General features: G+C 46.2%; 1 protein-coding gene across 6 annotated transcripts in view; it reads right to left on the reverse strand.

Annotated features, from left to right (window-relative positions):
* CCDC85A (coiled-coil domain containing 85A) overlaps nucleotides 1-4092 on the reverse strand; it is a 205348-nt gene extending 201256 nt beyond the window's left edge. For all 6 annotated transcript variants that reach the window (XM_032176774.2, XM_032176773.2, XM_032176772.2 and 3 more), the window contains exon 1: nucleotides 3096-4092. In XM_032176774.2, coding sequence (XP_032032665.1) covers nucleotides 3096-3377 — 282 coding nt within the window. In that variant the 5' untranslated portion in view covers nucleotides 3378-4092. The remainder of the gene's footprint in view (nucleotides 1-3095) is intronic.
* Nucleotides 4093-18828: the final 14736 nt, after the last annotated feature.

The following is an 18828-nucleotide window of genomic DNA, read 5'->3' on the forward strand; positions in this document are numbered from 1 at the left end:
GAGCAGGGTGGTGGGCGGGTGGGTGTTTGGGTTAGGAACCAAGGAGGGAAATTAATGCAATGCAGAAAACAAATCTACAGAGATTCATCCCAAATCAGCCCCCAACCGGGATACTGGGTCAGAGCAGCCTGAAGTGTTGGTATATACTCAGCAGTCCAAAGACCTGGTTCTCAGGAATCCAGTTCCTTACAACATAACCCTAACTAGAATCTCCCTTGTCCACCCCTTCCAGGACCACACATTCTAAGCAAAGAATGTCAACTAGCCAAAAGAAAACGAAAGCAGGCCGATTTTGAACACTTCATGTCTGCGTGACCTTGAGAAAACTACCTAACTTCACTGGGGTTTCTTCATCTATAGTATATTTCATCCTCATAAAACCTCATGTGGAATTAAAATCCCCACGAGCAGATGAGAAAACCGAGAGACAGAGAGTTTAACAGTTGGCCAAAGCTGCCCAAATTATCAGAATCCAAATTCTTTATCTTTCCACTTCTCAGGGCCCCTACACTGCCCTGCCTCCCAAATATTTAAATACAAACAAGTCAATCAGTGCTAGGACCCGGCCACAGGCCCCTCAAAAGTAAAGAACTGATGCTGTCATCTCCTGTGTCCACAGCTACAATAACACCTAGTAGCCTTACAAATATTTAGATGCAATTTCAAAGTCAGCTCATAGAAAGAGGCATAAAAAAGAAAATGTATTATGGTCTTAATTCCCCTACATTTATAGTTCTCAACTGAGAATGTCAAGCACTCAGACGCTCCCCCCACCCGCCCTTAACAAAAAAAAAACTTCTTTTCTTCCAGTTAAGCCAAAATAAATATATGTACGTATCATTTATTCAGTGAGCCACATGTATGGATTACTATGGTGTCCAAGGAAGCTCTGAGCCAAAATAAAAAAGAGAAGGGAGACGGCTGGCCTCTCCGAAGAGTAAAACCACAGCACACTCAGGGTGGGCCAGAAGCCTGGGAGTCAGCTCCTTGCAGCGGCCCAGGGATGACATGAGAAGAGTAGAGGCTGCATCAGAAAGCAACCTGCCCCCATCATTTCTGAACTTGATAAGGAAGTAGACTGGAAAGTCTTTTAACGCCAGGTCGTGAATCTAGATCACAAGGAGACTTTCCTACTTGGGTGTAAGTGCCCTTAGCTGACCTAATAGCTACTTCTCTACATGAAGCTACTGGAATGAAGCCCAGGCACTCTACCAACCCACTCTACCATCCCCCTCCCCTACCCACACACAGACCTCACAGTCAATCCACACAACCTAAAGGAACTTTCAAGTGTTTCTGAGCTATTATTTTGATGCTCCATACTATTAAAGCATTTCATAATAACTCTTCCAACTCTTCTAAATCACACCATTGTTCAGACCATGGAAGAAACTCAAATTAGAGGGTGACAAACTAATGCCCCCTTGTCCAGCTCTGCCTAAGAAACCAAAATCTTGGAGACACACAGCCATAGATTTTTAAGTCCTTTCCTGATGACAGTAACTACCATTTTATAGTCAAGTATTAAACCTTTCCCTACATAATCATAACTTATTGCCATAACACCCTCAGAAAGTTATTATCATTGCATTGCATTGGTGAATAAAATGGGGATCTGAGAAAGTAATTGCCCAAGCTCACCCTCCTAGCAAATGAGGTTTCTAGAATTCAAAGCCACCTCCGAGATCATCTTCCTACTACACTAGCCTGCCTCTATTCCCCAAAGAGCCTGGCACTTAATAAACACACTGTTAGTAATGAATTCAACCAAAGGAGAGAGTAAGCCTTGGCATTTTTCTGACTGGAGGAATCTTCCTACTTGCACCCACTCTAGGGACTATATGACAATGAGTTCCGGCCTCAGGAGAGGGCCATCTCCACCTGAACTGGGCCCAGCACATAGGTGAGCCTTGAGCATTCCACCCTTCCCACTCTTCCTTGCCCCAGAATCCCAGAGCTGAAGCACTGAGGCAATTCAGGAACAGCATCTACTGCCTGATATGTGGGGATAGGAGTGGAAAGGGGAAAAGAACAGCTTGTGCCTTCAGGAATTTGCTCCCTGAAGTCCCTGCAGTGATTTCGTTTGTGTCTGGCTTCCTATAAACAAAGCAGAACAATGAGAGGAAGGAATACCAGGAGGCACCAGCGCTAGCTGGAAGGAGAGGAAGTTTGCGGTGCTCGCCAGCAGGGCGGTTCCCGGCCACCCGTGTACTGCAGCTGGGGAGGCACACTCCTCGCAGACCCGGCGCTCTCCAAGGAGAAAAGAAAGTTAGTGGGCTTGGGGAACGTTTCCCTTCTTTTCCTAGAAGAGGGTGGCAGGGGGGCTGGCTCAGAAAGAAAGCATCACTGACCAACACTTGGGGTACCCTGTCAAAACCCTGCTCCTTCCATACTGAGTCTCTTTGCTCCTCCTCTTTCTCCCAGTCAACCTGGGGTTAAGTGGGAAGGGGAGTAAGGCAACTCCAGGCGATGCCTTCCAAACTCCGGGAGAGGAAAAGCACAGGAATTGGTAGAAGACGTGAAGGCAGAGCTTGAACTCCTATGTACCCGGTGACATAAGACTGCTGTGAGGGTGGTGCCCGCTGCTTCTCCCGGGCGCCCCGCCAGCCACTCTCCCTGGCAGTGGCGCCCTTTCCTCGCCCTCTGCCCGCCCAAGAGCTGCTGGCCCAGAGCAGCCGCATTCCCGACCCTCCCAAGGCGAAGATCCCCTGGGTTCACCCCCTCACTGGCCTTTCCCCCTAACTGACTGAAACCCGGCTGTCCAAGCACTGATTTTCCAGCCTCCCTAAGAAATGAAAGGTTCGCGTGCCCTTCACCTTCCTCCCTGCATTCCAGCGTCCTCCGCGCCTCTCGCCGCAGTACACCTCGAACAGCCAGACAGTGGCGCGCCCCGTGTTGAGGAGAGGAGGGGAGCAGACGCCTCCAAAGTTTGGAAAAGTTTCACAGGGGCTGGGGACTGGGGGTAGGGGGTGCCGACAGGGAGAAGGGGAGGGTCACCTGTTGAGGGAGGGAGGGAAAGTTTGCCTGGCCCCGCCTCCTCCTCGGGGCACCCCGCTCCCAGCCGCGCCGCGCGTCCCCACCTGGCCCGCGCTCACCTTGAGGCCGCGGATCTCGCCAAGGTGCAGCTGCAGGCGGCGGTTCACCTCGCGGATGAGGTTGCTGTGGTCCAGCATCGCGCTCACCTTCTCCGCCTCGGCGCGCCGCAGGCTGCGGATCAGCTCCTCCTTGCTCCACTGCAGCAGCTCTTCGTCCGACACTTTGGCCAGGTCCTCAACGGGCGCGGGCGCGGCTGCGGACGAGCCGGCCGGGGCTGGGGAACAACTTTCCGCCGCCGCTGCTGCTGCAGCCGCCGCCGCGCCTCCGGCCGCCTTCGACATGGTATCCGCGCGGTGGCAGGTGCAAGTGGGTGGAAGAAGCGAGGCGACTCCCGAAGGCGCGGGCGCGGCGGGGCCGCCTCCGCCCACACCCCTGTGCGCTCCAGCGAGTCAGCGGCACCGCCCAGGGGCCGCTGGGTTGGGGCGGCGGGGGTCGCGCTGGGTGGCCATCCTACCTCGCCATCCCCGCGCGCGCGCCCGCGCTCCCCCAGGGCCCGGCAGCCAGCCGCTGGCTGCTGCCGAGGCCCGTCCCAACTCCGCGCAAGTCCATGGTGAGGGGCGCTGGGGAGCCCGGGGCTGCCACGGGAAAACCTCGGGGACAGCGGGGGAGCTGCACCCCCGTTCCCCTGCCCTGTCCTCCGCCCTAAGCCGAGACTGTCGCTCCCCCGCACACTCTGCCTTGCACACAGGCGTGCACGCACACGCACTTTCCTCCCCCTTGCCCAGCTGCAGCCCCCGGCTTCTCCCCTCTCCTAGCTTGGAGGGCGCGCCGGTCTCCGCGGCGCCTCCCCGGCTGCTCTAGCGATGCCGCCGCGGCTGCCCGAAGGCTGCTGCGCTCCTCCTGCCGCCTTCGCTGCGCCCGCGGCCGCTCCTAGGCTGCTCCGGGAAGCCTTCGATTTGCAGAGCCGAGTCGAGAAGGGGTGGAGGGTGGGGGACCGGCTGGAGGAGGAGCCTGGAGCTGGGGCCACCCGTAACCCGCAGCAGCTCCCGCATGGGCTGGACGCAGCTGCCACTCGACCGCTGCCCCGGCCCCCGAGGTGCACCCCCCGCTGTCCTGCCCGGGAGGGCTGGGGGCGCGGCTCTTTCTGCCCCCGGCGCGGGTGGGGCTGGAATGGGGAGAAGGTGAGGAGCTGTGGCCGCCCGGGCTTTGGGAGGCTCGCGGGCACCACCGTGTGGCGGAAGAAGCTCCCTCCTCTGCCCTCTGCACACCGGCCTTGTCACCAGGCAGGGGAAACAGCTGCTGACCCAAATGCGAGGTGCTTGGTATTTGGAGGCATTGGGGATCAAGAAAGATAGGGTAGCAGGACCTGAGGGATAACCAGTTATTTGCACTTTGGAGAATGGGAGGAGAGGCAAATGGCAAAAACAGGGGTTGGGGGAAGGGGGAGCTTAAGAAAATCCAAATGGTCTGAAAAGGGGGAAAAGAGGCTTCAGGGCACTGCTCTTATGGGACTACCCATCGCCACCCCCCACTCTCGCCCCATCCCTAGGCCTTTGTCTTTTCTAAAAATTCACTACTCTATGAAGAAGCTTCGGAAGAAGGTACTGGATCTTTTAAATTTTTATTTGAAAAATATCAAAGCCTTTAGGCGAAAATAAAATACCTTCATCTCCTGCTTCCTGAAACCTGGATTTTAAGGTCAGCACAGTCACCTCCCCTCGGAGCAAAGCAAGCCCCCTCAGGCAAGCTGAAATGCCAGCCAAGGAGATTTCCATTTTCTTCTGTGCCGCAGGCTGCCAGGCGTTTACTGGGTCGGCTTTTTTGTGATGGTTATTTCTGGAAGGAGGAAGTCTGAGTCCCTGGCTTCTATCTTTGGGCTATCCTCTTGTAAAGTTGGGTGGAATCGTCTCTGGGCTGAAAACATGCTTTTGCCTAAAGAGGTGGATGCCCTTGACCACCGCATGTTATTTCCAGTGGGGGACAGGGCCGGAAAATGGCAAGGATCTACCCCCCACCGGGTTTCAGTTAACCCGGGTGCAGAGGGAATAATCTCTATCTGGTAGGATGATAATCGAAATCAGTCCCTTCACCTGCCGGTCAGTGTGTGTCCCCTATTGTGGACACTGAGACCTGGCTCCCAGGAGAGGCAAAGAAAGGTGGTACTGCTTACTGTGACCAAGATGGCCTTAACATTCCCCTCAGCTTGACTAAACTTTAGACAGGTTTCTTCCTAACTGTAGGCCCCAGACCTTCCTTTTCTCAGAGCATTTACTTTAGCAAACTTCCATTGATGAATGTTTCCTCTGACCCTTTGACATGTAAATCTCTCTGCCTCTTGCTGGGTTTTACAGCTTGGGGATCTTTCTCAGGGATCTGTGAGGCATCCGTTTGAAATGTAATCATCAAGGAAAAAAGGGCCCCTATCTCCCAGTGTTTGTGGAGAGGAGGAGCCTAAATTTAATAAGTTCCAATTAGGAAACACAAATGGCCTCATTACACTGACCAACTTCCCATCCTAATCTCCTCCTCCACTAGTCTTCTCCTAGTTCCCCTCTCCCTCCCTCTCTGTCATCCCTATTGCAATAGCCTTGAATAAATCCCCCTTGTCTGTTTAACTATATCGGATGCAATTTTTCTTTGACACCTCCAAGCGGCTCTCATGCCCACAGAAGGCTCTGCTCAACACAGTTCCTAAGACCAGTTTTGTCACAGAAGGGGAAAGTGAAGGTCGGAAAAAAATAAGTCCTATCTCTGTTACTTGTTAGTTCTTGTCCTTGAACAAATCATCTGACCTCACTGGCCCTCGAGCAGCTAATGATATGATATACACGAAGCGCTTGATCGAACCACCCTACAGAAATGCAACCTTATTATTACTGATATTACATATTACATTGGGCAGCCTCTTGTCTAGAAATAGGAACCAGGACTTCTGTTTATTCCTCCATCAGGGGTTCTTCAAGAGTCCTATTCTAAAATGAAACAGCCAGCCCTCTTCTCTGCTAACTCCCTCTCAGTTAACACCTAATAGATATGAGAAATCAGATAGATGGCTGAGAGGAGAAATTAGACTTGTGTTGGGAGGACAAGGAAGAAGGAAAGCAAAAAAAAAAAAAGTCTCCACAAATTATATACACTAGCAGTGGATTACAGTTGAGCTAGATCACCTTAAGGTTTTGATGTTTCTAATTTTGGTCATTGATTCAGAATAATAATTTTCTGCATGAATGAATAATTTTGCTTCATGTTGCTAAGGTCATGTATGGTGTCAAGAGCTTCATTTGACTGCTAAAAACAGAAACTCAAACAGTCACTTTAAAAAAGTCATTTATTTTTTCTCACCTACCTGGTGTTCTAAAGAGAGGCAGCTGAGGGCTGGTATGGTGTCTTCATGAGGTCGTCAAAATCTTGGGTTCCTTCTCTCTGCTCAGTCCCCTTTGAGATGATTGCCTCGTGTCCATAACATGGTTGTTGGAACTCTAGCCATCAAGCTACATGTAAGGCAGGAAGAAGGTAACAACAACTGCAAAGGGGCACATGCCCCTTTAAAAAGTTTTCCTGGTGGCCGGGGGCCGTGGCTCACACCTGTAATCCCAGCACTTTGGGCATCCAATGCAGGTGGATCATTTGAAGTCAGGAGTTCAAGAACAGCCTGGCCAATATGGTGAAACCCCATCTCTACTAAAAATAAAAAAATTAGCTGGGCATGGTGGTGCGTGCCTATAATCCCAGCTATCGGGAGGCTGAGGCAGGAGAATTGCTTGAGCCTGGGACGCGGAGGTTGCGGTGAGCCAAGATCGTGCCACTGCACTCCACTCTGGGCGACAGAGTGAGACCCTGTCTCAAAACAAAAAAAAAAAAAACCAGTTTTCCTGGTAATTGACCCAGTGAATTTTGTTTATGTTCTAATAGGCAGAGCTTACCATATGATCACCTCCCAGCTGCAAGGGAAGCTAGGACATTTTTCTAAGTTGGGTATATTAATGTCACAAGTAAAATCTGGGTTGTTTTAATAAGAAAGAATAAAATGAATATTAGGTAGGCAACTAACAGTTTCTTATGCAAACCTTAGCAGTTTCTTATGCAATCTGAACTCTGAGTAAGTTAAATGGAGATTTCTGAAAACCAGCCATAAATGATCCTAAGTCTTTAGTCCTGATGGTTTTATATCATATGATTTTTTTGAGTCAACTCTATTTCATCCCAGCTCACTGTTGCTCAGCCTAGGTTCTCACTAAGTCTCACCTGACCCTTCTCACTGGTCCCTCTGACTACAGCATCATCTCTCTCGAATCTGCTTTCCACACAACTTCCCAAGTGAATCATCTCAAAAAGTCAAGCCTAGCTACTTTACCCCTGAGATAGATTGAATTATTGCTGATAATTTTTCATAACCTCCCTACAAAATTAATTAACATCGGCCGGGCGTGGTGGCTTACGCCTGTAATCCCAGCTCTTTGGGAGGCCGAGGCGGGTGGATCACAAGGTCAGGAGATCTAGACCATCCTGGATAACACGGTGAAACCCTGTCTCTACTAAAAATACAAAATATTAGCCGGGCGTAGTGTCAGGTGCCTGTAGTCCCAGCTACTCGGGAGGCTGAGGTGGGAGAATGACGTGAACCCAGGAGGCGGAGCTTGCAGTGAGCCAAGATCGCGCCACTGCACTCCAGCCTGGTGACATTGCGAGACTCTGTCTTAAAAAAAAAAAATTAACATCACCCTCCACCATGTGATGTAGTGCCTCCCCTACAGGGGGCAGTTTTTCTCCCCTCCCCACTGGTATTGAAAATCGTATTGCAGGCATATGACTTGCTGTACTAACGCATGTGTGTGCACCTGACAATGTACCCCTTCTCTGAAGAGGTCTCAAAAGGCGTCTGTCTGCCCACTCGCCCGTCTGTTCTTCCTACGCTTCACCAGGAGAAGAGCTAACCTTGGGTAGCTGCTGTTCCTTCAGTCTGAGCCACACACTCAGCCACCCCAGCCAACCTGAAGACCTGCAGCGTGAAGCAGAGCCATGCTCACAGACTCACAGATCTGTGTGTGAGAAAACAAGACTGTTGTTTAAGCTACTGACTTTTGGGGAGATTTATTATGCAGCATTACTAATGCAATAGTTAGCAGATACAACTCCCCTGCCTAAATCCCTTTGGTGGCATCTCAGCACCTTTCTGTGGAGCAAAGCTACATTTCTTAGCAGAGCATATAAGATGGACACAGTCTGATGCTTGCTTACTTTTTCAGCACCACCTCCTACCATACTTTGCCTCCTATTTCATACTTTTTCAGTTCCAAACTGCCTATAGCTCCCTGTCAGCATTCAATATACCTCTGTGCCACACTGATGCTCTTTTCTCACGCATGGAATGCCTTCCTTGCCTTATCCTTCTGAATAACTTCCAACCAGATCCTTCAAAAGGCATCGTCTTCTCCAGAGTGCTGGCATCAACCCACATTTCCCTGGCAGAGGCAAAGGTGAGTGTCCCTCTCCACTCCCATAACCTCCAGTGCGTACCTCTAGTGCAGTACCTAAAATAGAATGCTGAATTACAGGAAAATATAAGCAGAGGCTCAGACTAATCCAGTCCAATCCCAACAAAAGGGTTTAGCTCCAGCCAGGATTTAATATTATAGCTTTTCTGCTTTCTCCAAACCATACAGATTTTTGTCATGCTCTACGGAACTCCTTGGTGCCATAATGCCTTATACAGACTGCACCTAATCCTTGTGGTTGTTTGGGGGAACTACATAATTTTCATCCTATGGACACTGAATTTTGCAATTGGTTATGTATTCCTCTTTGTGCTGGCTTCTAGGAAGTTAGATCTAAATTTGCGGCCCACCTTAAGTAATTTAGAGAAAACTTAAGGAATGTAATCTGTCGACTAACCTGACTTCCATCATTTTCTCACTTTCAAATTTCTCCCTCATGATTTCTTCTTTTTAACCTTGTGTGTATGTATCTTTGCAAGTTACTGTTGGCATTTTTAGTAAGGCAGAAAAGAGAGGAAGGGAGGAAGGGAGGGAGGGAGGGTGGAAGGGAGGGAGGGAGGGAGGGGGAGAAGAGTCTCATCTTCAATTATAGACCCTATAATGTTTTCTGTCTCTCGTTTACTTTGGTGTCTGCTTTGGCTTGAACATGTATCCCTCCAAGATTTGTATGTTGAAACTTAAACCCTAAGGTGATGGCATTAAGAGGGGGCCTTGGGAAGGTGATTAGGCTATGGGGGCTCTGCCCTCATGGATGGGATTAGTGCCCTTATAAAAGGACTTGAGAGAGCAAGTTTGTCCCTTTTTGCCCACCCTTCTCTTCTACCAGATGGGAAAACAGCATTTGTCCCTTTTTGCCCCTTTTGCCTTTCCACCATGTGAGGACACAGTAAGAGGGGCCATCTGTGAAGCAGAGAGTGAGCCTTCACCAGACACTGAATCTACTGGACTCTTGATCTTGGACTTCCCAGCCCCCCAGAAATATAAGACATACATTTCTAATATTTATAAAGTACCTAGTCTAAGGTATTTTCTTATAGCAGAACAAATGGACTAAGACAATGTCTTTTTCCTCTTTTAGCTACTAAGCTCCCTGAAGACAAGGTCTATTTCCTAACACAGAGTTAGTATTCAATAAATACAGGAGGGAAGGAGGAAAGAAAGAAGGGGAAGGGAGGAGAGAACAAGTTTTCCAAGGGCCTTCATTCAGATTTTTTAAAATATCCTTCTTGTTTGGGTTGGGTCACCACCCAAACACATACACAAGACCTGTTGCTTTTGAAAATATCATTACTGTTCAGTATATGCTATTTTGGAAGTCAGAAGAGTGATACATAGTTCAGAAATTTTTTTAGTAGTTCAAAATTGTTTAAGTATTGGATAATATGATGCTTTAACAAGCTAGCCTCAAATCTCTGCAAAAATGCACTTCAGGCAATGAGTTTATTTGCTGTTGATGCCAGGCATAAATAATCATATATACAAACAAGGCTGAGGTTTATCTCATTTTTCTGTGTTGCATCAAATAACACAGGCAGCCACTGAAATGCCCTATCTTGCTCCATCAAGAACCAATTTCCCAGGCAATACCTCAAAACTCAATAGAAGTACATTCAATTTTAGCTTTGTTACCTAATTCTGAGTTGAGATCCAGAGAACACAGTCATCGTATGGAACTAGTAAGTAGCTGGGAATTCTCCCAAAATAACAGAAACCTCTGGTGGTGATGTTATTGATGGATGGCCCCAAAGATGCTTCCACTGTGAGCTACTCCCAAAGTGCTTTGCCTTATCTAGCCCTACAAACTGAACATTTAGGAGCCTGCTGCCTTTTATCCTATTTTGTTCCCCCAGGTACTATGGCAGAAAGGGCCAGGGAAGGGTTTATCTAACCACCAGGAGTACCCAAAGAAGAGAGGTCCAGCCAGCCTGCCTCTCAGATTGTTAAGATGCCAGGTGTCTTTTGGCTCATGGAAACAGCTGTTCTGCCCCTCCCCAACCCTAGACTCACAGCTACACTCTGTGGGTAGGTTGAAGCATGCATTCCAGAGAGAAAAGCCTAAAGCAGAGGGTACTTTAGGAGCCTGTATCTTCTGTTGTTTGTAAAGAAAATTGGCATATCTCTGTGTAATAATCCCTGGACCAGTAATGCTATCTGTATTATTAACTTTCCTCCAGGTCTCTACTGCATGGACTGTCAATCTTGGCTGCATATTGGAATTACCTGGGGAGTTTCAGATGGCCCCTCACTAGATTTAGTTCGTGTGGAGTGCAGTCTGGACACTAGGTACTTCAAAACTGTCCGTGTGATTCTAATATGCAGCAATTTGAGAATTACTGTTGTGGATAGTATAGAACACCACCCTGTAGAAATATAATACAAGCCACAAATGCAAGCTGCACATGTAATTTTAGATTGTCTAGTAGTTGCATTTAAAAAGTAAAAAAAAAAGTGATACTAATTTTAATAATATATTTTCTTTAACCTAATATGTCTAAAATGTTATTTCAACATGTAATCAACATAAACATTATTGAGAAATTTATCCTTTTTTATTAACACTTCAGTTTTTTTTGTTTGTTTGTTTGTTTGTTTGTTTTTTGAGATGGCGTCTCACTCTGTCGCCCAGGCTGGAGTGCAGTGACACGATCTCGGCTCACTGCAACCTCCACCTCTCAGGTTCAAGCAATTCTCCAGCCTCAGCATCCCGAGTAGCTGGGATTATAGGCACCTGCCACCACGCCTGGCTAATTTTTGTATTTTTAGTAGAGACAGGGTTTCACCATACTGGTCAGGCTGGTCTCGAACTCCTGACCTGAGGTGATCCACCCACCTCGGCCTCCCAAAGTGCTGGGATTACAGGCATGAGCCAAAATGCCCGGCCAGCACTTCAAAATGGAGTGTGTAGTTTACACTTACGACACTTCTCAATTCAGACCAGCCACATTTCAAGTGCTCAGTAGCTACATGTGACTAGTGGCTGCCATATTGGACAGCATAGCTAGAGACTATTTGAGGGGTGAGTAGCAAAATGAGGGTGGCACTTGTAGTGGACTGAATAATGCCCTTCATCCAAAAGGTATCCATCCACCACCAGCTCATCCTTAGAACCTGTGATTGTTCTCATGTATAGCAAAAAAGGACTTAGTAGGTGTGATTGCTTTAGGTATCTTAAAATGGTAAGATTCCCTTAGCTTATCCAGATAGGCTCAAAATGCAATTGCATGTTTCCTTATCCAGGTGGGACCAAAATGCAATTGCATAAGCAGGAGATTTCACAAAGAAAGAGGAGAAGGCAAGAACCACAGAGGCAAAGATTGGAGAGATGTGGCTGCAAGTCAGGGAATGCTAGCTGCCACTAGATACTGGAAGAGTCAAGGAATAGACTCTCCCTGGAGCCTCCAGAGAAAACCTGGCCCTTCTGACACCTTGATTTTTGCGTTATAAGACTCATTTCAGACTTTAGGCTGCATATGAGAGAATAAATTTCTGTTGTTTTAGGCCACAAAGTTTGTGACCACAATAATAAACTAATATAGCACCATTTATAACAAATCACTATGATTTTATCTGTATTAGCATAGTTATCACTGTCTTTCTTACTTTATACCTGATGGATACCTATTGATTTTTTTTTTTAGAGGTCAGGGATCTGTCTTATTCATGAATGAATACTCTGCTGCACCTAGGAACCAAAGTGTTTGCCATAGGAGTGCAGTAAAGGTTGTTCAAATGGATCTGAAGCTCAGTCTCTGGGGTGCCCATATTCTTGTGTGCATACAGGGAAAGCACAAAGGGAAGGCTGCTTCCTGAAGAGATCTCCATATGGGAGAGCTGCAGATCACAAACAACCCACACAGCCATTGTAATGCCTGCTTGCCTGGTCACTTGTATTTTTGAGAAGCCATAACTCCAAGAATAGCAAAGGGAAGAAAATGCTAAAAAGCAGGGGCTGCCTAACAGGTCTGACTTGCAAGGCAAATTCCTGGCAGGCCTGGCCAGCTTCTGCTTGTCCCAGTGCAATCCCACCCCCATAGGATCTGGAATTTTTCAGTCCCTTTGCTAAATTCCTGAAATAGACTTAATGAAGAGCCTCAGAAGTGAAAATTCCTCTTCACACATTTGCTCAAGATTGCTTTTCTCCTAACACAGAAATCAGCTGCCTTGAGGATGTGCAAGTTTGATTAGGGAGTCTGCTCTTGCCTATTTCTCAAACAGTTCAGGCCCTGACAGAATCAGTGTCACCCCTAAGGTATTTGCTTCAAATGCCCCCCATATAATCAAAAGTTATAAATGATAAACCAAAAGTTGAGGTACACTCATTGCCTTTCAGAATGAAACCTTCCAAGGGGCCATGGTCATATTGTGACTGGACAAGAACGATCATGGATGAGGCACATCATCTTTTGGAACCATCTATGGAACAGACATTATTATTCCATTTTGCAGAAGAGGAATCTGAGGCTCAGGCCAGACAGATGTAGCTAACGTTGAGTGGCATCCTGATGATCACCTTCATCACAAAAGGCAGGAGTGCTCTGAGGACTGTAGGTGGCTCTCAGGACCCTGACCTCCATGTCAGCCTTCAAGGAGTGACAAAGGGGGTCCACAGTGGCATATGCAGTGAGATCCAAGTTTTAGGCATTCGGAGTGGAGCAAGCCAAGAATGAGAACAGGTTCTGAAAGTGACAGAAAAGGAGTCACTATGTTTTTGTCACCTGGGAAAGGAGTCCTAATTGTAGGATAATTTTCATAGAAGGGAGTCATAACTTGATTCCGGTTTCTCTGGTCACATCTATGGAAGTTCCCAAAACATGCTCTTTCCCACTTGGGAATGTTCACATACCATGCTCTGTGCCTAAGCACCACTGTGCTGCTGGATAATTCCTACACCTTCACGTCTCAGCCTTAAGGGCATTGCTCCAGATATACTATCACTGACTGGCTTATCTAAAGTGCCTACTTTATCTTGAGTTCATCACCTTGTCTGTTTCCTTCATACCACTTACCATTTGCAGTTATTTTCTATTTTGTTTGTTCATATTCTACTTTCAGCTGTGGAAGGCATGAGGGGAAGAGCTGTGTTTGTGTTATGCCTGACCTGTACTAGGTCCTCAGTAACTCTTTTGTTGAATAGATGGATCGCAGGTTTTGAATATTTGCTGATCAGCACATAGTGAGCTCCTGGCCATGCTGTGCTTTATCCCAGTACAAATTCCCCTCAGGAACTCTGATTCCATTGGTCAGGAGTGGGACCCTGGAAAAGTGTAACTGAAGGCTGCTTCTGATGCAGTCAGCAGAACATGTGGGACCCCTGTACCTGCCTCCCTCACACAATCTTTACTTGTTGTCTTTGCAGTGGGAGTCATGGCAGCAACAATAATTCACACATTCATTTCTGGGTCTTTGGGGTCCCTGGGAGTATCCTTTGAATCCTGTTTGCATTTGTGCCATTTGTCTACCCATCAGAATCCATGAATGAGATTTTAGGCCTACTGTTACCTCCTATACACCGTGAGTAAACATTCCCAAGGAAGAAGGAGAGACAAGGGCCACCACAATCTTTAGGGGGAATATTCAGGGCAGCCAAGGACTTGGGCTTTCTAGAAGACTCATTCTAAGTTCCTTAGAACCTAAAAGCAACACACATCCTCTAGAAGGTTACAAAAGAACTCATTCTCTCAGAAGCTAGACCACCTAAGGTTGGCTAAATGAACTTGACACAGGCTTGAGTGAGAGGAAACCAACTTTAAAACCCGTTTTAGCAATAGCTGGAGAATGAAGCTAGAAATGGCAGCCGTAGGGAGCAGGGACTGTAGCCGCATGGAGGTGGCATCAAATAAAAGAGCAGGAAAGAAATGGAGTACCTGAGAAGCAGTCTTTACTCTAGGTCCTAACTATGCAGCCTGTGTTCCATGGACCAGCAGCATCAGCTTCACTAAAGACGTGTTATAAATTCAGAGTCTGTGTCCCCACCCTGGAGCTACTGAATGGAATCTGCCTTTTGACAAGATCTCCAGATGATTTGTAAGCACATCAGAGTTTAGCAAGCACTGACCTAAGCCAGTGCCGTAGAGACATGGAGAACTAGAGAAAAATCCCTTAAAATTTAAGAAGTTTCTTAGCTTGGGGGAAATTCTACTATGAACTTATCCAAACCGCAGTCACATGCAAGGGTAATTTGACTGGGGAAACAAACCACTCTCTCATTCCTGAGCATCTCAGCTCCTCAAGGAGAGTATAAGCTCACCGGAGCGAGGGAGTGTTCATTAAACTTCTTGTTCTCACAGAGTGCAGCCCTGTGAACTAGAACTGGAAAGTTGGTAAGCAGTGACAGGTCAAGTAAAGATAAACCTGAAGAGTTGACTGAGATCTGCTTCTGCCATTTTCTCTTAAACATTCTTTGCCTAGAACTTCAGCCAACCCTCCTAAGATGGTGTGTGAATATGAAGATCACAAAACTTTAGAAAATGGTTTAGGATCCTGTTATTAATGCTCATAAGTATAATGTACCATTCCTCAGTGGTGGTAATTCCAGAGTTGGAAGTGTGGCTATGTTACTTTAATCTGCGTTAAGTGCCCCACAGGGAAGGTTACGTAAAAGTGCAAGAAATTGTGAAACCAATTTGGATAGCAGCTGAAAGCAGAACAAAAACAAAACATTGGTTCTCTGGTTCATTGACTTTTATCTTCTCCCTAGGGCAAAAAGAATTCTCAAGCGCCTCATAACATCACTGCTGCTCCTTCACCACCCGTTGTGGATGAACACCAATGATAATTCCTAGTGAGGGGCCATATGTCATGTACTGAAAACGTTACCTCACATTTAGCCTCTATTACAGGAATCTGTGTGATATCACAATGCCCTGAGTTTGTGCAGTTTGAGTGTTTTTCAAGAAAATCGATGAACAAAATGGTCCATATGTGTTCATAGTTATTAGTGTGCCTATGTTTATCCAGAGATATGTGTGTGTGTACATTTTTAATGTGTGGATTCTTGCCATTATAGCAATTAGAAGAGAAAAGGTCTTGGACAGGGAGAGTAAAACACCTGGTCAAAATATGTAATTACTTGACCATTTTCTCAGGAAAAAAATTAAAATCTATACCAGCCAGGACCTCCAGTGCTTCTTCTGTAAGAAAGTATGCTCCAGAGCTTACCATTCTATTTTTTCCAAGAAGTGAGATGTTTAGAAAGAGGGCTCTCATGTTTTGACGGCTCTGTTAGGCCTGTAGGTCAGGGCGGAAAAAGCCCAGGAACCTGGACAACCATTCAACTAGAGAAGAGATCTGACCTCTAGTTACCACCTGGCCAGGGGGACATCCAAGTGTCACCTCTGCAGCTCTGTTTTCACACCTTTAAAATGAGAATGATAACAAGTGTCAGTCATAACTCTTTGTGTCAAAACAGTAAAAGGAACATGTTTTGAAAAGTACAAATTGCCACACTGAAATGCAACATGTGAGTATTTCTTTACAGATGTCACTCATCCCTATTTTTCTATGTCTTTCTCCAACCAGCAAAGGTATTCCAAGGATTCACCACTAATCTAACAGAGGGACTAAAGCCTTTGATTGCTTCTGTCGCTCTGAAGTTCCAAGTATCACCCATATTACATGACTCATGCTAAGACCCAGAACTTTAAACCACAGTCGAACCCTACACTACATGGGAGTAAAGAGGGACATAATATTTTAAGGTGTAGTCACTGGCCCCCTTCCCCATCTCTGCACACCAATTACTGCTATAGGCTTAGGTAGTCCGTAGGGAACCTTTGTGTGAATTGTCAAAAGGCACCCCTTCCTCAGGTGGTATCTCAAGTAGTGTATTAGTCTGGGTTCTCCTGAGAAACACAAGCAATAGGATACACAGAGAGAGGGAGAGACAGACAGACAGACAGACAGATTTATTATAAGGAATTGGCTCATGCAGTTACAGAGGCTGAGAAGACCCAAAATTTGCAGTCAGCAAGCTGAAGATCGAGAAAGTCAAGGGTATAATTCTAGTCTGAATCTTAAGACCTGAGAACCAGAAGAGTCAACGGTGTAAGTTCCAGCCCAAATACCAAAGCAGAAGACTGTTATCCCAATTTGGGGACACTCAGACCACAAATTCTCCCTTCCACTGCCTTTTTTTGTTCTAGTCAGGTCTTCAATGGAATGGATGAGGCATACCCATTTTAAGGAGGACAGCCTGCTTTACTCAACCTTCAAATGTTAATCTTATTCAGAAACACCCTTTTTTATTTAACCAAGTATCCGGGCATTTACTATAGCCCAGTTAAGTTAACATATAAAATTAACCATCATAAGTAGGATGCATGGAGAGCCACAGCTGTACTCCAGCCCCCACCTGTCCCTTGGCTAGATACCCTAGTGTAGAGCTCAATCTACACAATCACACACAGTGGCCCTGCCTACTATCTACATTGCAAACTGCTCTAAAAAATGGCTTCCTCTCCTCTCTCCCAGCCTTTGTGGCTCATTCAATTCATTATATCCTCCCTAAATGCCATCAGAGATTCTGGACTGATCATGGTTTTGGGCTCCATGTACTACCTAGAGCAACTCCCAACAAATGTTATTTCACTTTACAAATTGTTAGAATGCAGCTACCTTTTAATTTTTTACCTGTGGCTCCACAGACAAGCATCTGATTTAAGGGACTTACATAGGTAAGGGGTATAATACTGAACCCTTCCTTTCAGTGGAAGCAGCACATATTTCCCTGGACCAGTGGGTCTGTGCAACACATTCAGTTTCCTCTGAGTGAAGAATAAGAGAACGAAGAAAATCAAAAAGGAAAAAACATCAGGGAAAAGACAAAATAAAACGAGTCCACAATGCAAGGAATGATGTAAATGAGCAGAGAGATAAACAGAAATAACAACTGAGAAAGCATTCAGTGAGTACTGCGTTCCAGAAATGACACTTGTGCAGAAGTGTAGCACACAGAATGAATCACTGTTTACCAGCCACAGACAGGGTGCTCTCAAGTTCAGCAATTAGGAATGGAATATGCAGTGCCTGGAGATGAGTGCTATATGTCTGGCATCAGAAAGCAAATAAAACCTACTTTTATTATTTCTCCAAAAAAAGGAGAGGTGGAGGGGAGGCATATAAAATTTCCCATATAAGTTTCACATGTACAATGTACAAATGTTTCATGAGATGAAGGGTTGGAATAAATGGCAGTTCCAAGTGGGTAAAAAAAAAAAAGGCTCAGATGTTGTTGGCTAAGAAATATAAACAATGCAGCCAGGGAAATCTGGGGAAATAGAGCTCTTGCCATGGTAACAGGTTTAGAAACCAAACATGACTCTAATGTGGAAATGCAATTTTTATGCTAGAAAAATAAGCATAAATTGCTTTGCCTTAAAATATATACTTTCAGTGCCCATCCCTGGAAATGAATCACAGACCCAAGGAGGCAGAAGCTTTGAGATTGGTGGTGTTAGGTGATTTTTCACACAAAGAGTTTGGAATTCTGGCCTTTTGACTGCCAAATGGATAGGATAGCTGTCATAGGCAGATGTTTTTCCTGCCAGATCAACAGCTAGCCTTGTAGAAACTCAGCTTAACCATAGTGATTGGGAAACCAAATTTCAGGCCAGCTTGTCCAACAGAAATTGTAGACAAGGCTCCCAAACACCTTAGTATTTGAGTCTCCACTTAGAGAACCTGGACCTCAGTATCCAAATAAGGCGTGCCATTACCCCTGTTATTCTCACCAGTCCAGTTTCCTTGCCAAAGTAACCTAAGCATAATCCCCCCTCATCAACATACTTGCATGTCCAGTGTGCATCTCAAACCTAACCCACCCAAACCTGGGCTCCTAAATAGTCTCCCAAACTTGATCTCCCTACTATCTTGTCCATCTCAGCAAATAGCAACTACATTCTCCCAGTTGCACAGACCAAACACCATCAAGTCACCCTTGACTCTTTCTCTTATACCCCTCATCATGTCATCTGTAATTCTATTGTCTCTACCTTCAAAATACATCCAGGTTTTGATTGCTTCATACCCCTTCTACTGGTATCACCCCGATGCAAGCCACCAGTCTTATTCCTGGATGATTATTATAGCCTCCTAGCCACACACCCTGCTTCTTTGCCACCCGCCAGCCTATTCTCAGCATAGGTAAAATATAAATCAGATCATATCCTTCCAATATGCAAAACTCAATTGTGTCCTCCATCTCACTCAAAATGAAAGCTAAAGTTCACATAATGACCTAAAAGGCTTTGCACTATCTCTTCTCCCATACCTCCAGTACCTGCCTGTCTTTATCTCTGTT

Source organism: Hylobates moloch, unplaced genomic scaffold (assembly GCF_009828535.3).
Source record: "Hylobates moloch isolate HMO894 unplaced genomic scaffold, HMol_V3 SCAFFOLD_15, whole genome shotgun sequence".
Lineage (NCBI taxonomy): Eukaryota > Metazoa > Chordata > Mammalia > Primates > Hylobatidae > Hylobates > Hylobates moloch.